Source organism: Capra hircus, chromosome 18 (genome assembly GCF_001704415.2).
Source record: "Capra hircus breed San Clemente chromosome 18, ASM170441v1, whole genome shotgun sequence".
Lineage (NCBI taxonomy): Eukaryota > Metazoa > Chordata > Mammalia > Artiodactyla > Bovidae > Capra > Capra hircus.
Genome location: NC_030825.1, coordinates 26,182,369 through 26,205,679, shown reverse-complemented (window position 1 = coordinate 26,205,679; position 23,311 = coordinate 26,182,369). Strand labels below are relative to the sequence as shown.

Sequence of the window (23,311 nt, the reverse complement as noted above, 5' to 3'; positions counted from 1 at the left end):
GTCTTTGTGACTAAGCAATATTATCAACAGTGTTCAATCCCCAAAGTCGGCTTCCTTCTCAGTTGCATCAAGAGCCAAGGAGGTTCCGGGAAAATGAGATGGTCCTGGCCCAAAGTCAGTGGTGTGGCATTCACAGCTGATCCGTCCTGACAAATCAGCTGAGAATGAAAAAGCAATCTGCTAATTTTATCAATGACATTTCACCTTGAGTATTAAGTGAAGACTACTAGATTTAGGCAGTCATTAAAGAATCAGAGGATCTCTGTTCATCTTATTTAGCAGGAAAATAAATTAAGGTTTATTATCTGTTGTTCATATGCAAATTTGTCTGCTTAGGGCTCAAGAAACAACAGGAAAAAGAAAGCTCTCCTTTCTACTGCCCCGCAGCAGGGTTCTGCCTCCATAAGCTTACCAAGGGGACAGGGTTAGGAGTGGGCCAGAAACTCAAGGCAGGTAGGTGAAGGTAATTTCAGAAGCTAGGCTTCCACTTTAAGCACGTTTTAAGGAAGCAGTGTCTCAGTAAGTGTGGTTATTAATGGGAAGGGGCTGAAGTGGGAGGAGGCAGCATCTCTCCTCAAATTTTCCTTCGGGAAAATTCACTGCAATCCCAAGTTCCAGAAATTCAGAATGGGAGTTCTCTTGTCAGTTTGGGTCTGGGTCTCTGTCTCTCTCATAAACACACACACAAACAAATACATTCCCAGCATCTAATCAAGCCTTAGTATTCAGATAAAGGGAACAAGTGATTCTGGCAAGAACTTGGAGATTATATGAAGAAGTTCTACCTCAATGACAACAAATGAAATAATAAAGTCAATAAAAACTCATCTTCATTACAGTCATGAAATTTCAGGGGCAGTTCATTTCCCTTGTGGCATAGATTAAGAAAACAGGGAAACTTAAAGCCTCACAGGTCTAAGCCCTGGGTTCAGGCCCAAGTTCCTTGCTCTCAGGGTTCTCTACACACCACTATGACACTGTATCAACACAACCTGGTGAGGGGTGTGCTTGATGAAATCCGACTTCAGGGAATCTGAAGTTCTTCCATTGAGGATGATGGTGGATACAAAAGAACAGCTTCTGGCTTGCTAGTCTTGTCACCAATGTAGTTTACACAACAGATGTATTTCTTACCAGGTTGATTGTAAATAGAATTCTTTTAAACGACTTCTATTTTAAATTCAGTAGGGAAGCTGTTATCTGAAGGAATACTAAAGCTAAATATCACCCCAAGAGTTCTTTAATAAATGCAGATATTCAGATTTTGGATTTGCTTACTAAAGCAGGGCCCATCATATTATTACTATTATTTTAGAGAAAAGACATTAAAACCTCAATTTTCATGCAGTTTTTTTTTTTTGCTGTATATATTTACTGTTTCTGTTATTAACCAGAAAACACTGATGAGGCCAGAAATTGATTTTAAAAAGAAAACACTCCTCAATAGAAAGAAAAGGATTACTAAAATTACTCAGTCCTCAAGGATTCCAACAAGGAAACATTTAAGTATTTCATTATCTGGTCTGAGTTTCAAAATCTACTGACATATAAAATATTAGTCCTGAAATCTTCCTAAGAAAAATTTTATAAGAAAATAACCAAGTTAAAAATTACATGCAAAATAACAACAAAATGAAGTGTTCCTGTGAAGCTACCTGTATATTATTCTAACTTAATCTAGTCAAGCCTTATGGGTAATGCCCTGCAAAGCTACCTACAGAGGATTTCCAAAGGCAAGGGGGTAATTAAATCTAGTGGAAAGCATTCTGAAGTTGGAGTCAAACGATCTGTGTTCTAGGTAACCCTACACAACTTATTCACATCATGCCTCAGTTTCCTCATCTGTAAAAAGGGGAAAATGCCACCAAATCTATATGATGAACACTGTTTATCTTCACCAGCTAATACAAGAGGATTATTCTTCAAAGCAAAGAGAAGATGTTTCAAATGATTTCTAAGACACACAGGCTGCAGATTTTAATACATTTTTGAAATATGCAGACTGATTTAGACATTTCCAAGGAAATACTTATTCTGACTCTCTGCTTTCTTTCATGGCATCTGTTGTTACTAGCAGCTAAGGAAAAGCAAAATCTAATGTCATTAACAGTCGACTGAAGATCTTCAGCACTCACTCAGTGCAGGAGGGGCTCACAGAGAGAAACAAATGAAAAGGTAAATAAAATGAGAATGAGAGAAGCTGAGGAGAAAGGCAGAGAAAAATCAGGTTAATGAGTAAAAATAAGAAGTCCATCTTTCATCTCTCCTGGCTCCTACTGATGGCAAACTGTATTTAATCTGCTGAGAGACCAGATTTAAGGCCTCCCTTTGGTATAGTCCATCCATGAATTATTAATGTTAGCAGAAGCAATAGCACATCCGCTCACAGCGATCACAGAGGAAAAGTGATGATTAACCAAGGCGGGATTATTAATCCCTCCACTTCCTGTTCCTCCATCCCCGTCTCTTCTTCATCCCCCACTGCGCTCTCACTGCTTTTTAGGCAGTGTATATTAAGCTACAGCTTCGAAATCAGAGTCAATTCCTTCATGGCGAAAAAATAATCAATGACCGATTACAAGTAACAGACTTTTAATATATGTAAGTTTTTAAACGTATTTTATTGACCACTGTGCCCTTCATAGAACAAGAATAAAAACAAGGGTGGTGGGGCTTCCAAGGGTGGAGGGCCAGTGGTTAAGAATCCACCTTGCAATGCAAGGAACATGGATGTGACCTCTGGTCCAGGAAGATCCCACCCACATGCTGAGAAGCAACTAGGCGGGACGCAACTCCTGAGCCTGTGCGCTAGAGCCCAGCAGCCACAACTAGAGAGCCCACGCGCCGTAGCTGCTGAAGCCCACGCACCTAGAGCCTGTGCTCTGCAGCGAAGAGTATTCCCTGCTCACTGAGCTAGAGAAAGCCCGCCATACAGCAAAACAGACCACCGCAGTCACAGATAAATAATCAGAAAAAAGCAAACAAAAACAAACGACGAAAAAAACCAACGCTGGTTTCTGACTCTTTATGGTCTCAAACACTTAGATGATAAATATACTGCTTTGCAGGCTGCAAGTTCAGGGTTGGTCCACAGGTGGACTAAGTGTACCAGTTGACAGAGATGACTAGAAAAGAAGGGGTCACTTATTCTAGGCTTCTGTAAGAGCTTAACCCAGTGGATCTCAAGCTGCAGGGCTTGTTAGAACAGGTTCTGGGGCCCACCTCCAGAGATCCGGATTCCTTACGTCTACGGTGGGTCTAAAGAGTGAACATTTCTAACAAGTTCCTAGGTGATGCTGAAGCTGTTGGTCTGGACACCACCCTTTAGAATCACTGACCAAGAGCTTCTTTCCTGTTGCCAAATGCATCAAGGGCATGAGAAGAATAGAGAAGGAAATTAGAACCTGAGGGAGAAGATTAATACAAATACAAAGATGAGATATGTAGCTCCTTTCCCTTCCTAACCCCCAATGAAAAACCTGGAGGCCTAAAGAGCTTTTCAAAGTCTGCTGCTCCAAAATAACCCCCATTTCCACAACATTCCCTCTCCCCAAAATATGAGATAGTAGGATGAATAAGTTAACACATGGTGAGGAACACATATGAAGCTGAGAACTAGATTAATTTATAACTCCATTCCTAAAACATGCGAAACAAAATCAAATATGCCCTTTTCCTTGGTCATTTTCTTCCCCTTCCTTCCCTCTACTTAGGATCTGGCTTTAATGCATGATTAATCCTCAAAACACAAGGAAGCTGTAATAGCCTTACCCAAAACAGCTATGTACCGTAAAAGAAAACTCGTATACACCTTCAATATCAAGCTGAGTTACGCACCAAAAGAAAAAAAAAGAGAGAAAGAAAAAAAGAAAAAGTAGAATATTAGCAGAGGCTTTAGCCAAGGGCCAAAAATAAGGAAATGCACTTTAGAACATCCATTAAGAGAGCAAAATAAGAACAGGTTAGCCAGATGGATAAACTAAATTCCACCTCTTTGGGGTTTGCAAATGCAGAAAACCCAAGTAATGATAATACATGAGGAAGAGCAAGGCCTGGCTTCCTCAGAACCAGCTTCTCCACACCAGCTCAACCCCACACCCAGACTCACTCTACAGAGTACACAGCGTGGGTGGGTGCATACTGCCAGGCTGCAGGAACCATTCTAACAGCCATGATTTCACAGCTGCTACTTGACTGGAAAAAAGGAGGTACGCTCCCATTAGCAATGGCTGCTCCAGATGCCAGCCAGTCTAAAAGGCCGGGGGTGGGGTGTAGACAGAGAAAGAGAGATGCAAAGGACAGAAGGAAAAAAGCAAGAATGAAAAGAAGAAAGGAGAAAAGACAAAAAGGACAGACAAAAAGAACGGAAGAAGAGACAATAGTCCAAAGGAAGGAAAGAAACAGGGAGGGTGAGCCAGAAAGCAAAAAACTGGCAAAAACTAAAAATTTCTCCCCTGACTTGCTCTGAACCCTGATAGTCTAGTCCAGCTAAAGTTTCAAATATGACTTTTGCTCCGGTTTGCCACTTAGCATTTGCTTGGCACCAGTGACCTACTCAGACAGCACAAACCAGGCTGACAGGCTCTAGTGCAACAAATCTCAAGAAACCCTGGGCCTCTTCACACAAAGGGCGTCTATAAACTATGTCAGCAGCAGTTACACTTCTGTTCAGTGTCACTTTTTATTCCAAAGTATATCTCAGATGGAAACAGTGAGGTTTGTCACCAGTCTATAGTATTGCTCTTCTAAGCAGCATTTTTGTCTCTACAACTGATTTAGTTAACCAGCAAACCTTTCATGTGGAAAGGAATACATGGAAATGTCACTTCAAAGAAAACAAGTAAGAAAATGTCCAGGGGGAAAGACAGAACCAAAACATCAAGAAATTTGACCAGTGGCAAAAGAACTAGCTTAACATCTTTGCAGAAAAATAAATAAAATAATGATATTGTGGAATTTACCCAATCATCCATCCCTGAGGCTTTCCTCAGCAAAGCATGATATGAAGCATCTGGATTCAAGTTCCACCTTTGATAGGAACTAATCAATCCTGATCTTGATTTCTTCCCTTTCTAAATAAAGATGATGCCACCATCCATTCACCTCACCTCAAACACTGCAGAAAGGACTAAGACAGTGATGGACGAAGCCCACTGCAAAGCAGTATACGCATGGAAGGGTCATCGCACTGTGTCCCGCAAAGCTCACATAAATTTACTAGTCTGCTACTTTCCCCTTGATCTTCCAAATCAGGACAAAGTCATAAGACTTCTCAATAACAATTTTCCCCAGTGGTTTGAGGGGGACAGTGAAATGACATAATGATCATTCATGAAATCTGTATCAGATCTCTATTCACACATTAGAAAACCTTTTCTGTCACAGAATAAAGGAAAAGACTGTATTTACTTTACAGGAATTGACCAATGGCCTTATGAAGGCCATTCTTATAGTCTACCTCTAACACGTTTCATGAAACAGTTCCTCACTGCTCTGTTAAAATAAGTCAATTTTCCTTGTCATTTTCAGAGATGTTTCACAGCTTCAAGTACGTGGTCCAAACAATTCAACACTCCCCAAATGCTGGCAGTCAAGAAAGTGCACTATGGAGCCATTTCCCAACTACTCTGAACTAAGCACATCTTGCTTTTGCAATTAGATGGAAAAGTGCATTTCTGCTTCTAATGCCACTGAGTTCTCATTCACACCCTTAAAATCCCAAATTTAATGGTTTCTTGTCATCTAATTCCCTCAGCCCTCATTTACCGTCAATTCCAGTCAAGAGGTATTCAGGTTATGGAAAGGAGGGTAAAAGTCTTTCACAGACATTGATTACTTCTCTTCCAACCATTGTGAGCCCAGCTTCCTCCATAAGCAAGACACTGTAACCGCCTCTCAGCTAGACTCTATTTTCAACTTCACACAGGGAGAGTGGCACTGGGCACGTGCTGAGGACCACTCACAAGGAAGCAGCTGCTTAGCTGGGACCCACTCTGGCACACCACCATGCCCGCCCAGTTCCCTGCTGGTCTTCTCGTCAAGATTCTGTTATGTTAGTCTGCATTTATTTCTAAGAACTAGTTAGTCCGGGGGTATCAATTTGCATGACTTCAGGTGAATGTCAACTCCTCACTTTTGTGCTGGCTCCTAGAAAAGCCTGATTTTGCTATGCAGAAATTCTTTCCTGTATTCTGGAGCACACGCACCAAGCGGAGGGCTTTGCCTGTGTCTTTAAAGACCAAACACACATAATACCCTTAGACAGCCAAATCATATTACGAGATGTAAGATCTCAACATTCCGGCACACTGCCAGAACTTAATGGCCAGTCAGACGCTAAGTAAGGAAATGGGTCTGCATTAAACCTACAAAGAAGTCAACAATCAATAGTTCAGGACTACAGTAAAAATCTGATGTGCCCTTTAAATTGCTTCTAGCATCATCCTTCTAACTCCAGCTCAGCTTCAGAAGCAAAACAAAACAAAGATGATCAAGCAAGAAGCTGAACACAACCTATTTTCACAAGCACAAAGCCTTGGCATTTCAAAACTAAAAGCTGCTCCAGGATTTCACAGAAATCCTTTACAGTGTACCTGTAGGGCAGCAAACCTGAGAAATAATAGGCTGGGCCTTAGACAGTAAATTAAACTGACAGCTCAGCAAGCAGAAAACTACGGCAAAAAAGCCAGCACCTGGAGATAAATGGAGGAAGCAGGTTTGGCCTTCCTGCAAAACTCATCTCCCCTCAAAACCAGCAGGGGTTTGTATTACAGTTCAGAAAGCACATTCCAGCTTCTCCCTCAATCAACCTTATTTTACTACTAAGCTTATCTAAATAAGAGAGATGCCACTATATCCATTCTCTATGAGCTTTACACTCTTCATTTTGCTCTAAATGAGCAGTCAGTTATACACTCTATTTCCTATTTCTGCCACGATAGTCTTCAATATACCCTGAAAATTCACTCCTGTGCTAAAAGAGTCTACAAATGAATTTAAAATCTCATGGAATAAGGGCAAGGACTGAACTCAAACTGACAGAAGGGAGTTCAAGTCTGGCACACACAGCCTCTTAGGCCTCAGGCTCCTTCTTGGTGAAATGGGGTTAATGTAACCACCTCAGAGGGTGGATGAATGAGGAAACCCAGGAACTGCTTAGTACAGTATCTGGACACAATACATTTTTAGTTAATCTTCAGCTCTGCCTCCTTGATTTTAGCTGGGATAGAACAAGACAGAAGTTCAAACTTGTATTCGGTGCCATGTTTCACCGTACAGCAAGGAAAGCTTAAAACAAAAGAAAGGAAGGGAGGGAGGAAAGGCGAAAAGAAAACACACCTACTGAAACCAGAACTACCCAAGTACAGCTGAAGAAACACCCGTCCACAGTTCCCAGTGTGTAGCAGGTAACTACAAAAACTGAGAATTAGCATTTAGAAATTTTTATAGCAACATGACAAGAGTAGTTTTATGTCTACTGACTTTAATTAAAAAAAAAAAAAAAAAAAAAAAAAAAAAAACACAAGGCTTCCAGGAATTCCCTGGTCTAGCAGTCCAGTGGTTAGGACTCTGCGCCTTTCACTGCCGAGGGCCTGGGTTCAATCCTCGGTCAGGAACTAAGATCCCAGAAGCTGCATGGAGTAGCCAGAAAACACAAAACAAACATAAAACCAAAACCTAAGGCTCATATTCTGTCTGTGTTTAACTTCACCTTTTCTAGTAATTCATTTCACTTATTTTATCTTAGTCTGGGATAAACTGGGAAAGAAGAAAAAAGAAAGTTGAGAAGCATGGATTCTATTAGCACCTTTTGAGTACACCTATCACTCTATTCCTTCAAAACAAACACATGTAGGACCTCATCACAGAACCAAGTGCTACTAGTGAAGGCCTTAAACCTTTAAGGACCCACACAGCCCTGCTCATTTAGAGACTGCTTCTGCTGAGGAAGACTGATACGTACTGTGGATAACAGAGAATCTAATAAGAAATGAGAAAGCGCTCCCAGATAACATCATACAAGTGTATTTCGGTACCTTGAGTAAATCAAGCATGTTATAACCTTCCATGGTTGTTTCCACCTGTCCCTAAGAGAGCAACAGCTTTTTTAAATAGACAATTTTTTTTTTCATGAGAAGAAGGAGGAATGGAGAAAACTGTGCCCCATATCCTTGCACTTTTGCCATTCAAAGAAATAAATCAAATCAGGTAGCAATAATAAAAATCAGCCAGTGGATCCATACTCCCACTTACATTCTGCTGACCTAATCCTCCCCTTTGTGTTATAAACTAAATGAATGGTTGGGGCTAGTTGTGAATGTGTGTTATAAGACAAGAGGTTTTTTTGTACAGTTTCTTGGAAGCTGTGTCACGCCCAGCCCTGCTCAGCCGATTCTGCCGCAGTGCTTCAAGTGCTGCGGCTTTCTGCAAAGCACAGGCAGGATTCTGCTGATGGCATCTCAGCCTCACAGCCACTCCGTGGTGAGAAGCAGGGACTCGCCTTTCTGTCCTCCAAGATGATTAAAGCCGCACGTGCACTGCTGCCGGTCGTTAGTGTCGCAGACCAGGAGAGTGGGGACTCACCCAACCTCTCCTCATCTGAAGTGCAAGATGGAAGCCAACCATTTGAGAGCCCGGAAAACGCTCCAGAAAAAAAAAAAGAGGCAATACACACTGGTTCTGAGAGCTCTGCAGCAAAAGAAATTCTAAGTGCAGGTCTCGTCAGCAGAGGATGATGCCCATCCTACCTCCCGGCTTCTTTTCCCAGTCCCTGCTAAAAAACAGACAGAAGCAAAACCACAGGACTCTCCTGTCTGAAGCCCTCTCTCAGTCCCTTCACAGGATGCGGAATTTTAGTGGAGACAGGGAGAACCTGGGCTCGGAAGTTCAATGACTAGGGAGCCACATTTTGCAACCACAACCAATGGAAGGGGCCAGATCACGTTGCCGGCCTGGAAAGCCTCGGATTGAACATTCCGAAACGGAAATAAGAGATCACAGGGCGCTGTGGCAAGCAGATCCGTGTGGCGCCCAGGGTCAAGATCTGCCATCTGAGAACGACAGGCTGGTCTACAGTAAGTGTGTTCAATATCTGACTAGGTTTTAACCCCTATTTAAATCAAACAGTTCAGCCCATTTCTAGTTCCTGAAACCAAGCAATTTAAAGATACCAGACTGAAGATGACAATATATGTTTCCTATCTCCAGAGTTCTGGCATCAATAGGTATTGGCAGGTTAAGAGAGGCTGGTAAAGAGGGAGGAGATGACTCAATTCCAGTTCAAAGGCACCAGAGCCTGGCCAACACTTGAAGTGCTCTATTAAATTATTAGATAAATATTTTAGCCATGGGCTTCTTCCAAAATACTCTTACAGAACCATTCCAACTTCTTTCTTCTTTAAGTTGGTAATTGATATTCCTCTGCTCACTACAGGATATAAGAAACCTCTGAGAAGACAAAAAAGCCTGTCATTTCCTCCCTGCTCAGAATGCATTCAGCATCCATTTACTTGTTTGTTCTGAAAGCCCTGCATTCAGGAGTAAGTGTGAATGGATAAGTAAAAAGGCTGAAATCTTCTATCCCTGGCTAACATAAAAGCAGTTTTTCACGTTTTCCACAGATGATGCCTCTAACATCCATTTTTACTACCATTTTTAATTCCATTTACAGGACACTTTAATATAATTGCATACTTTGCCACCAGACCACAACGTCTACCTTTCCCCTTATCACAAACAGGCAGGAAAATTAAGTCATTTCAGTACTTCCCACAGCAATCTGCATTAGCCCACCTAATTATAAACACAAAACAGGATGGCACATTAACCTGCCTCTGCAAAGACACTATTTTTTCCTTTTTACATGTTTACTGGCTTTTACCAGCTCTGAGATTTATTCCGGGTCAGGGTTTAATGACAAGGAACAGCAAATATGCTCATTAAGTGGGGGTGATGTGGGCGCCGCAGTGTTTCCATGAGAGATGAAGCCTAGCAGGGCTACTGCCTTGAACAAGAGCACAGGGAGCGATGCACCTGATCCACGTGCACCTCGGCCCCTACAACTGAATTTTTGCCTAAAATATACCCGGTATTTGTTCTAGGAAAGAGTTTTTATCTCTACTAACAGGCTTTGGATCCAGTGGGAACTGGATTCATTTGCTAGTGAACCCAAGAGTATTACCTATAGGTTGTTTCAAGTCTAGGACAGAGAGCTGTTATAAGGTGGAAAGGGCAAGATTCAAATTTCCATTAAAGTCCTCTAAAAATTCAAAAGAAAGGTTAGCATGAACGTCCCACTGACTCTCTTAGGAGCAAGAGGAATATAACAAAGGAGGTTAATAAACACAAATGCTTAACTAAATAAATATCTTCACACTGTCAGATTCCATGCAATGGTCTCTTACATTTTTATATTAACATTATGTGAAAACATTTAAGAGCAAAGTCTTATTCCCTCAGAGTCCATCAATTCAAAATTCTAAATCATCCAATATTGGGCAAGATCACCATTATGTGCAGTAAAGACTGCTCAAGTATATTTAAGAGCAGAAACAATAAGGCAAGTAGGTATGTTTTGCCTACTTTAAACCATTTCTCAGAATTGTTATACAAATTTCAGTATGCAAACAGATACAACTCTTATGAATGAACCTCATCTCTTCCTTAATGTACTAAACCAGTTTTGGTAAGACCTCTCCTTGGTACACACACTTAGCAGTTTCAATTTCTAGAAACAATGCAAATGACAATGATTTACATTTCTTTAAAAATAATTCCAGATTTAAAGGAAGTCAAGAGACACCTGGAGTAACAGGCAAATTTGGCCTTGGAGTACACAATGAAGCAGGGCAAAGGCTAACAGAGTTTTGCCAAGAGAAAGCACTGGTCAGAGCAAACACCCTCTTCCAACAACACAAGAGACGACTGTACACATGGACATCACCAGATGGTCAATACCGAAATCAGACTGATTATATTCCTGGCAGCCAAAGACGGAAAAGCTCTATACAGTTGACAAAAACAAGACTGGGAGCTGACTGTGGCTCAGATCATGAACTCCTTATTGCAAAATTCAAACTTAAATTGAAGAAAGTAGGGAAAACCACTAGACCATTCAGGTATGACCTAAATCAAATCCCTTACGATGATACAGCTGAAGTGAGAAATAGATTCAAGAGATTAGATCTGACAAGAGTGCCTGAGGAACTATGGATGGAGGTTCATGATATTGTGACACTGTACAGGAGGCAGTGATCAAGACCATCCCCAAGAAAAAGAAATGCAAAAAGTCAAAATGGTTGTCTGAGGAGGCCTTAAATGTAGCTGAGGAAAGAAGAGAAGCAAAGGACAAAGGAGAAAAGGAAAGGTATACCCATTTGAATGCAGAGTTTCAAAGAATAGCAAGGAGAGATAAGAAAGCCTTTCTCAGTGATCAATGTAAAGAAAGAAAGGAAAACAACAGAATGGGAAAGACTAGAGATCTCTTCAAGAAAATCAGTGATACCAAGAGAATATTTCATGCAAAGATGGGCACAATAAAGGACAGAAATGGTATGGACCTAACAGAAGAAGATATTAAGAAGAGGTGGCAAGAATACACAGAAGAACTGTACAAAAGAGATCTTCACAACCCAGATAACCACAATGGTGTGATCACTCACCAAGAGCCAGACATCCTGGAATGTGAAGTCAAGTGGGCCTTAGAAAGCATCACTTCCAAAGCTACTGGAGGTGATGGAACTCCCGCTGAGCTATTTCAAATCCTAAAAGATGATGCTGTGAAAGTGCTGCACTCAATATGCCAGCAAATTTCGAAAACCCAGCAGTGGCCCCAGGACTGGAAAAGGTCAGTTTTCATTCCAATCCCTAAGAAAGGCAATGCCAAAGAATGCTCAAACTACTGCACAATTGCACCCATCTTACATGCTAGCAAAATAATGCTCAAAATTCTCCAAGCCAGGCTTCAATAGTACATGAACCATGAAATTCCAGATGTTCAAGGTGGATTCGGAAGTCAGAGGAATGAGAGATCAAATTGCCAACATCTGCTGGATCATCGAAAAGGAAGAGAGTTCCAGAAGAACATCTACTTCTGCTTTACTGACTATGCCAAAGTCTTTGACTGTGTAAATCACAACCAACTGTGGAAAATTCTTAACAGATGGGAATACCAGACCACTTTACCTGTCTCCAGAGTAATCTGTATGCAGGTCAAGAAGCAACATTTAGAACCGAACACGGAACAGCAGACTGGTTCCAAATGGGAAAAGGAGTACATCAAGGTTGTATATTGTCACCCTGCTTATTTAACTTATATGCAGAGTACATCATGTGAAATGCTGGGCTGGATGAAGCACAAGCTGGAATCAAGATGCCAGGAGAAATATCAATAACCTTGGATACGCAGATGACACCACCCTTATGGCAGAAAGCGAAGAACTAAAGAGCCTCTTGATGAAAGTGAAAGAGGAGGGTGAAAAAGTTGGCTTAAAACTCAACATTCAGAAAACTAACATCATGGCATCCAGCCCCCTCACTTCATGGCAAATAGATGGAGAAACAATGGAAACAGTTCAAGACTTTATTTTGGGGGGCTACAAAATCATTGTAGATGGTGACTGCAGCCATGAAATTAAAAGATGCCTGCTCCTTGGAAGAAAAGCTATGACCAACCTAGACAGCATATTAAAAAGCAGAGACATTACTTTGCCGACAAACGTCCATCTAGTCAAAGCTATGGTTTTTCCAGTAGTCATGTATGGATGTGAGAGTCGGACTATAAAGAAAGCTGAGTGTTGAAGAATTGACACTTTTGAACTATGGAGTTGGAGAAGACTCTTGAGAGTCCCTCGGACAGCAAGGAGATCAAACCAGTCAATCATAAAGGAAATCAGTTCTGAATATTCACTGGAAGGACTGATGCTGAAGCTGAAACTCGAAAACTTTGGCCACCTGATGTGAAGAACTGACTCACTGGAAAAGACTCTGATGCTGAGCAAGATTGAAGGTAGGAGAAGGGGACAACAGAGGATGAGATGGTTAGATGGCATCACTGACTCAATGGACATGAGTTTGAGCAGGCTTTAGGAGCTGGTGATGGACAGGGAAGCCTGGTGTGCTGAAGTCTATGGGGTCGCAAAGAGTCGGACATGACTGAGCAGCTGAACTGACTGACTGAAGATACTGTTCACCCATTCAGAATGCCCCTTCCTTCAACTAATTCAAGCCAGGGAAAGCTTACTGCATTCTCCCCTCAGTATTAATATTTTGCCAGTACTAATCCTGAAGAACTGCTATTAGCATACTAATCATTCTAGGCAAGTCTGACCCTCTTTTCAACAAACTGCCATAGGATTTCTGGAACCAATTCCCTACCAACAACTTGCCAGTACCACAAACACACAATTATTAATAGCACTCAACCACTTTTCCTCTTAGCTGTTATATATAGCTGCATTTAATCAGCAGTACCTTAATTCTGAAGGTATAAAATTAAAATATAAACCTCAAAAATAACAATTTAGGTGATAAGGGATTATAACACCGGTGATTTGTTTTATACTTAACCAAAGCCATTTAGTTTCTTCTGGTTATTTATGAGATAAGCTAAGAGTGGTTTGAGCATAACTCTACATTTCCAAGGACAGAAAAAGGAAGGACATAATGAATATTTTACTATAGATACAGTGTGGTAAGCAGAACAAGTTTTTAACAAATCAATTATTATTGCACTATTAGTTTTATATGTGATACATCAGTTCCCTGACTCATTTTCTTATAGCTGTTTTCCTCTCTTTTTAAGACTTTTTTTTCTCTTTACTTATACAGGACAGATTTCCATTTGGAAATTTAGCAGACTATGAAGATCTTTAGTTCTGTATAGGGTTTTTGTGTATAGAAGGGGCTGTATTTTCATTTATCAAGATTTAAAGTGGCTGCTAAGTCAATTCCTATAACAATCTAGGTTGCTGTTTACTTTGTGGGAGACCATTCAGAAAGTTTTGTTTTTTTCCTAAGCAGGAACGCCAACATGCTACATTTGGAGGCCATGGGAAGAGAGATCTGAGACTATGAAAGAGGTGGCATCTAAGGAAGGCCTTAAGAATGTCAGACTGAAAGGGGGCTCAGACATTTTCAGAGGTGCTACTCCACGCTACAACAAGGTGGTGAGCAAAGGCCTCAAGTATAAAAGGAAAGCAGAGCGGTTTGGTAACCTGGTTAGCAGAAGGAGAAACCTCTTTCTCACCCTCAGTACTCCCTCCCCTCCTAAATTTAATGCTACCTGTCCTTACCCTGAAAACTAAAGTACTTAAAACTATTTTAAAAAATCAAGCTGTTTCTAGCAGTCAGCCTCACCTTTCAAAGGCCTGAAAGAGAGCTGAAGATGAGATCAGATACTTGACTGAGGTTTGCAGTCCCTGGAACAACTAGCAACAGATGCCTTATCCAGACACTCCAGTCCAGTTGTGAAACATACAATGTTTCATTTCAGTTAATTTATAGTTTTACATTTTCTGGCACTGTTAGTACAGTGGGTCAGAGTAGCTATGTCTAAGTCCCAACTCCTGGTACCAGTGAATGTGATCCTATTTGGAAATGGAGTCTCTGCAAATGTAATTATGATAAGGATCTCTAGCTGAGATCATCTTGGATTTAGTGTGGGCCCTAAATCCAATGGCTGGTGTTCTTAGAAGGGAGAAGTGGATTGACACACATGAGGAAAAAAAGAAAAAAAACCTACGAAGATGGAGGCAGACTACACCTATGCTGCCATAGATCGAGAGAAGTCAGGAGCAACCAGAAGCCAGAAGAGGAAGGAGTCTCCTCTAGTGCCTTTGGAGGGCTCTGCCAACACCCTCATTTCAAAGTTTTGAGCTCCAGAACGGCGAGAGAATGAATTTCTAATGTTTTAGGCCACTAAGTTTGTGGTAATTTGTTACAGCAGCCATAGGAATCTAAGTAAGTTTAGTAATAATAATATTATATTTTGGTCTAATGCCATTTGGAAATATTGCAGCCTAATGCCAAGAAACTGCAGCTCCCATTTTTATGGCCAGCCCAAGTTATTTCTGCACAGCTTTCTTGAAAAATACATGTAATCTAGTGAAAAAGCCCAGAACACAACTGAACTGTGTAACTGTGTACTTTATTACTATATAATACATATCATCCATGGTACATTAGGTCTGTTCAGACCACAGTAAAAATGTGCAGTCTACCCTCAATATTTTTTTTCCCAAAGACAGAAGTGAGCAAGAAGATCTCTGCGAGAGGAACTGTACTTGCAAGCACCACAAAGTCACTCAGAATAGAGCAGTAGTTGCTTTAGTACCATATCCTGTTAACAATTATTGCTCTCCATCTCTATTACAGCAAACGTGTAGGCCTTCTTTATGAACATTTCCAAAAATTAAATCAATAAACATTTAAAAAAATTCCACTGGTATCATCCAAACATATATTTAAGTGGGTTTATTTAAATATGTTACCTTTGCTGGCCACAGCAATTTAAAAATGCATTCTCAATGCATGCCAAGATCACTGATTATGATAAACAACAGAAGACTTGTATTAATTTCAAGCTCCATTAGAAAGAGAAGGAAATACAATCAATGTTTACCAAACAGAAAAGGACAATCTATTCATGGGAAAATGCCTTTTCAAGCTTATAAGCAACGCAAACATTGGACAATACAAAGTCTTGGGCAGAATCTACCAAAGGCTCCTTCAGCATTGCATTTCCTTTTATGAATTTATATACTGACATAATAAATTCACTCTGACTGATACTCAGTATATGAGATTAGGGTGTGTTCTTATCTCAGAACTACATAGTTGGAAAACATGACATTCATATACAAAAACTGATCAGATTTATACTATGTGAATCATTATTTCAATAAAGCTGGTAAGAAAAATAAGTGAGAAGAAAGTGTCCATCAAAAAGCATATCTGAAAAAAAAAAAAAAAAGGCATATCTGGTTTTTCAAACTGAAAATGTCCAAATTAACTCTTCCTGGATAATCAATACATGAAGAGAAGAATTAAAAGGAGGATCAGTCCTGTGAAGGGGGAAAGCTGGCTTGGCTCCTATATCTGATTACTACACAGGAAGTCAGGCAAGGACATGATACTATATCGTGTACAGGAAGTTAAGGTATAGGTCAACTGAGCCACACGATATAACTTAAGACTTCAAATCTCTATCAACCACTAGCACTATCTCAAATTAGGCCAAAGACTCAGTCCTTTGAAAGTTAAATTTTCTTCTTTAAGGCTCTGTTGGCAAGAAGATGAAGTCAACAGAGGATTTTATTTTGAAACTAGTTCGTCTTAAATCTTTACTGCAGGTCTAGATGATCAACTCCCAAATAATCAAACCTTATCTTAGAGCAGCCAACTCACATTTTTTAAAATACTCCAGAACAGCTCAACTGAGAGGTTAAATTCCGAAATGGAAGCATCCTTCCTCTCAAAGTTCAAAGGTTTCACAGAGGGGGCAGGACCAAAACTCTTAGCCATGCTCATTCCAAATTAAGAAATTTTCTCTGATGTGACCAAGCATGCACTGCTAGGAAGCCACCTAATGGGGCTGTTGAAGGACAGTGTTCACACATAACGTGGAAGGTTAGAATAAATCATTATTACCTAACATATCTGTAAACCTGTCATTAATCCCTCAAAGCGAAAAATGTAACACATCAAAGGGAATTCATGAAGTGCCTCACTAAACATTGCTGGGTATTCCAAATATGCATTACAAATATGCCAAAGAAAGTAAAAAAAGCAGTTTTTAAAATAAACAACTTATCTGGCATCTTAAACATTAAAAACAACTCAAATAACAACCTTTCAGTAAGTGCCATCTCTTTCCACACTACTGGGATTCTCCCCTAAATACATGGTGATTATTCAAATTATTTCAACTATCTCCCAATCACCCACCTTGATCCTGTTGTAAGTACTGGGTTGGCCAAAAAGCTCATTTGGGCATTTCCACAAGATGTTATGGGAAAACTCAAAAGATCTTTTTGGCCACCTGCAATATTTGTTTACAGGGCATTAAGCAAAATAGAAGGTGGAAAGAGGAACAGTTAAAACTTTAAAAAAAAAAAAAGAGGCAATTATACATGCCATTTTAAGATTACATGGAAATAAGAAAGCATCTGTAAGGTGAGAGGCAAATATAATTTAGCATATAAAACTGGGAAAAACTGAATTTTCATAGTCTGGGAACATATCAAAAACACAGAAAATAATGAACATCTGTAGTTATTTAACTCTCAACTCAAAGTCTAGGGTTTTAGGCTTCTGAAGTGGAATAAATGCAATAGCACTGTGGCCATTAGATGGATTAAAACAGTTCTTGAGAAGGATGGTGGGGTGAAGTGTTTCAAATTGAGCCCAAATAATAAAAGATCCATTCGTACTAAGATTTGCCTCTGTAGGACCTGCATCCTTTTATCTCAAAGGTAAATCAATGACAAAAATAGTATCCCACCATCCCTTCACTCTAACACAAATCAGTGTTCCAATTCCTCAAAACTAAATGGATCACAAGATTTTTCCTTAACAATTTTGGACACACACTCACACAGCCACTAGTTTCTGATTAGATTAACATAGCAATCAATTGTGCCAGTGGCATGCTAGGCTAAATGAGGCTGGAGTGCTCTATCAGGCCATTTCCTGGGGCCACTAATGGAGCCAGACACTTCCTAGAAATCACTAAGTGGGTTTCAGTAAATAGTACTTAAGTTTTCCCCAGCTCTTTGCCAATGCATACAAGCAAGATGCAGAAAAGAAATGTAGAAGAGGAATAGTAAAATTATTTGAGATCTAGCAAAGAAAGTAAGCGAAACTTACAACTAATGTCTCTGTGCCTTGGATTAAGCCCAAAGAAGGAAGACAAATCTGTGCTCATAATTACAATAATTTAAAAAGTGCAGGTCGGAACTGCTTCCCTAAATTCAGTCTTGCAGAGCACTCTGAAAATAATCCAATGTTCCTCCAAAGCTGAGCCTCTCATTCTCTTAATATTTGAAGAAGAAAATTAACAAAGAAATATGGAATTACTAAACCAGCTGGTGAACAAAGGGTCAGGGCCCTCAGCCTGGGTTGCACGCTCAGGGTTTCACTGCACCAGTCCTGTGCCTGGCACCCCTTACCTGAATATCTGTATCCTTCACGGGCTCAAGAGGCTCGAAAGTGGTGGCTGCACTCAGACTCTCCAATCGCTGTGAGATGTGGGATATGTCAAGTCCCCGAGACCCAAGGAGAACTGACCTATATGAGGATACAGGACAGGGAGAAAAAAAGAATTAGGACATTTAATGTACTTTCTAAAATATTAAAGAGTATTTTTAGTATAAAACATCTTATAAGCTGCATGAATACTTTTGTATGGTTGCTTTATACCTTTCCAAAAACATCTATCACCTGGTATAACAGACACAACATTGCACTTTTTAGTAAGAGTTCTGATCATGTCTAAATTAGCGTGAGGGACCTATATAGGATAAAATGATAGCATGTCAATAAGATCATAGGCTAAACTCCTCCAAATATTTTACAGTGAAGAAAACTGTGAGGTGTGTATTATTCTCAATCACCGTTTTCCAGATGGGGGAACCAAAGTGCAAAGAGGTTAACCAACTTATTCAAAATCACACAGCCAGGAAACAGTGGAGCCAGGTCACCAAGCTCCAGAGCACAAACTCTTAACCAGCACACTATATTTACAGCCTCTGTGCAGACAGATGTAGTGAACCTCAAAGTTTTAGAAGCTTCAGGAGTAACCTAGTTCAAACTTCATTCACTAAGGAAACTAAAAGTCCAGGGCAATCAACAACCTGCAAAGGGCAGTAAAACCAGAATTCAAGGCCAGTTCTCCAAAGATTCTCTTCAAAAGCCAAACATCATGTAAAGTGCATCTTCAAATTCCCCCTCTGTTGCCCAGTCTAACATGTGACTAATAAATGCTTTTCAAGAGAAATGAGAATAATACAGCTGGCTTTATACCTACTTACTTGAGAAATGTGACAATGGAGACCAAAAAATAACTATAGAGTCTCACTAATATCCAGAACACTTTCTGGCAGAAAGAAACCTAGGAAGATTAAAGGTGTTTAGACTGCTGCTTTTGGATTACGGTTTAATACCTCAACATTCCACTGACAGAGTCTCTGCTCATTCTGAGTAACTCAGAAGAAGCGAGACCACCTGGCAGCACAAGTAACCCTAACACCTATGGGTGTTACACTGAAGAAGACCAACTCTGAACACACTTACTGGAGAAATGAAAGGACTTCTCATGCTTATTTCCACTGTGCTAAGTACACTAATGGTGCTAAGGGCCACTAACAGGTGACGTGCACCCAGAGGACTCCCCACTGTGGATTCCTGTCTCTTCCATCAGAATGGTCAGCTATGATGCCATCCCTGGCCTCCCCTCCAGGCTATCATTTCAAGCAGATAATCTTGCCTCTCTCTTCTAACAATCCTTGACAGCTAACTTCCTAATACAATGGTTCCCAGTCTTGGTTGCACGTTAGAATCACCTAGACAACTTCCCTCCCAATGATTTTGATAATGCTGGATGAAGACTGGAGATTGGTTATCAATATAATGCTCTCCTTCCTTTTTTAGTAATACCTTTACTGAGATATTATTCACATATCACACAATTCACCCACTTAAAGTGTATAATTTCATGGGTTTCAGTGTATGCACAGGGTTGTACAACCATCACCACAATCTATTTTAGAACATTTTCATCACCCTCCCCCCTCCTAATTTTCCGACAACCCATCAGCAGTCATGGGAATGTAAGAGGCTCATGTCTCGACAAATCTCTCCCCAACCTCTGGCAACCACTAATTTATTTTCCATCTCTCCAACTTTTCCTATTCTGGACATTTTCTATAAATGGAATTATAAAATATGTGGTTGCTTGTGACTGGCTTCTTTCACTTGGCGCATTTTCAGGGTTCATCCATGTTGCAGCATGTATCGGTACTTTATTTCCTTTTATTATTGTACAGTACTCCATTATATGAATATGCTATATCTTCTATTTATGAACATATCCATTCATCAGTTGAAAGACAGCTGGGTTGTTTCTACTTTTTGGCTATTAGAGGAATGCTGCCATGAACATTCATGTACAGGTATTTTTTTTTTTTTTAATATTTATTTACTTGGCTGCACTGGGTCTCGGTTATCTTGGTTGCAGCATGTGGGATCTGGTTCCCTGACCAGGGATTGAACCCAGGCTCCCTGCACTGGGAGCACAGAGTCTTAGTCGCTGGACCATCATGGAAATCCTTATACAAGTTTTTACATTAATATATGTTTTCATTTCTTGTGAGTATATACCTAGGAGCAGAACTGCTAGATTATATATTAATTCCTTGTTTAACCTTCTGAAGAACTGTCAGACTATTTTCCAAAGCAGTTACACTATTTCATATTCCCATAAGCAATGTACGAGGGTTCCAATTTTTTCCATATTTTTGCCAATACCTGTTATTACCTTTTTGATTGCAGCCATTTTAGTGAACTCCCCCTTTTAAACTATTATAGGAAAAAATCTTACTATTTTATTATAAAATAATAAACCTTGTACATATTGCTGTTGTTCAGTCGCCAAGCCATATCCAACTCTTTGCCATCCCATGGACTGTAGCATGCCAGGCCTTCCTGTCCCTCACCATCTCCCGGAGTTTGCCCAAGTTCATGTCCATTCCATTGCTAGTACCATCCAACCATCTCATCCTTTGACGCCCTCTTCTACATCTGCTCTCAATCCTTTCCAGCATGAGGGACTTTTCAAATGAGTCGGCTGTTTGCATCAGATGACCAAAATACTGGCACCTATTACTGCTTCAAAAATTAGCATGTTGTAGCCAAGTTTATTTCATCTACATCCCTACCCACTTTCTTCTCTCTACCACACAGATTATTTCAAAAGAAATCCAAGATATTCCTCCAATTATTTAATACTTTTAAGATTTGTGTTTGTTTGAATAGAACACAAATTAGTTCTCTACTTGCAAATAACTGATATGCCTCCAAGTGTCTTTTCATCTGCATAGGCTGCCCCTCTGTCTCATTTTTTTTTTCTTACAATTGCTTTGTTTGGAGACTCCAGTTCATGTGTCCTGTAGAACAATGCTACTCAAACTTGAAACGTGCATGTGAATCACCTGGGAAACTTGTTAATATGCAGATTCTGTTTCAGCAGGTCTGAGAGAGCATAAGTGTCTCCATGTCTAAAAAAGCTCACAGATGATGCTTATGTTGTTGATCTATGGGACACACTCAAAGTAGCAAGGATGTAGTTTCCCATATAACAGGTTTTACTGACTGCATCCCCATGATGTAATTTAGCAGGGTCCTTTGGCCTCTCCTATCCAATTTCCTGTAAATTGAAAGTGCTGACAGTCAGATCAGATTCATGTGGCATTATTTTATTTTTTTTTGGTTCGATTACTTCAGACTTTTATCAAGAGGTATGTAACGTCTGATTACCTCTTTTTGGAATGTTACCAGACGCTGATGATCACTGCTGAGATTCATTAATTCCTTAGAGGTTGCAAAATGGTGGTATTCTATCTTTATTAGCTGGAATATTTCCCCTCAGAGACGCTCTTCATCAACTATGTGGTTACTCTGAATAATGAGTTGATTCTCTAGCATCCTCCAAAGGTGACTGATGAGTCTTGCTTTAGTATCATTATGAACTCATGAATTTAAACATATCTGATGTGTTTCACTCCATGCAGTTACTATCTTTATCATGTTCAAAATCATCTCATCTTTGGCTAATAGAAGCCTTTTCAAGTTGGTTTCTGAGATCTTTTGACATGACTCAAGGGGAACTTCATAACTTCCTTGCCATCTGGTATAAGTTCATCTTACACAGACCTGGAATTGGTCAACTCTCCAAAGAGTCCCAGTTACTTTTTATTAAGAAACGGAGTTTTAGAGTGCACTCTCTGGGCACTAGGACTGCTCACTGCTACACTTTCTAAGCCTTCAACAGGCAGAGCTAGAAACAGAGTTTTTAATTTTGTTTCACATCACCACCCTAACTATCTACTTGCTTTATCCTACACTATATATACAACAGTCTCAAAACAACAGTATTAATCCCTCCACCAACAATACCATTATTGAAGACTGATTAAGATATTACTTGGAAATGTTCCTCTCTGAATGGTTGTGTCATCAACTGAATGAGAATTTATTTTTTGAAATTTAATTGTTTTACAATTATGCAAAATATTTAAACAATTTCAAAGTCCAAAAAGAAAGTCCCTGTCTTCTCCATCTTATTTTTTCCCTTTTCCTATACGTAACCATTTGTGTTAATCACATCTTTTTACTTTCTGTATTTGCTGCTTTGACATCTGGGGCCATGCTGATGCTGGAGGGACTGCCTCTCCCAGGTTCGCTAATTCCTAGAGGCCTGCAAGCACATAAAACATATGCATACTAATCAATCTAGAGCCCATACCTCAACCACCTCCTTCACCAGGACACTATCTTCTTCCCTAATCATCTCAGGGCTAGGTACCAAACAACCAGAGACAGCGCTTTTACCCTAGAGCCCACCAAGGTGATTCAAACTAGCCAATCCTAAGCCTGCTCACCATGCCTTCTTACAGAAACCACAGTAAAGGCTTTTGTCCACGTGTTCCCCTTACTTCATTTACCCCAACTGACCTCAGTGCTTCCTCAGTGGCCCTGCATAGCACGCTCTGCCTCCTGTTTCTGGAGAAATGTGAGTAGAAACTTCTTCCCTCAAGACAGTCATATCCCTGTCTGCATGTCTTATCATACCTTATTATAGCAAACCTTCAGTTCAGTTCAGTTGTTCAGTTGTGTCCGACTCTTTGCGAACCCATGAATCGCAGCATGCCTGGCCTCCCTGTCCATCACCAACTCCCGAAGTTCACTCAGTGATGCCATCCAGCCATCTCATCCTCTGTCATCCCCTTTTCCTCCTGCCCCCAATCCTTCCCAGCATCAGAGTCTTTTCCAATGAGTCAACTCTTCACATGAGGTGGCCAAAGTACTGGAGTTTCAGCTTTAGCATCATTCCTTCCAAAGAACACCCAGGGCTGATCTCCTTTAGAATGGACTGGTTGGATCTCCTTGCAGTCCAAGGGACTCTCAAGAGTCAAATACTTATATACATTTGTGTTTTCTACTTTTTGAAAACAGTGTTACTGAGACATAATCCACACACTATTTAATCACCCACTGAAAACGTGTAATTCACAGATACATGTGTATGTATGACTGA

At 40.2% G+C, this 23,311-nt stretch overlaps 1 protein-coding gene across 1 annotated transcript in view; it reads right to left on the bottom strand.

The window, feature by feature from the left end:
- Positions 1-23,311, bottom strand: part of NUP93 (nucleoporin 93) — a 103,687-nt gene that overhangs the window by 56,438 nt on the left and 23,938 nt on the right. Inside the window, exon 3 of the mRNA XM_018062018.1 lies at positions 18,168-18,285. Coding sequence (XP_017917507.1) covers positions 18,168-18,285 — 118 coding nt within the window. The remainder of the gene's footprint in view (positions 1-18,167; positions 18,286-23,311) is intronic.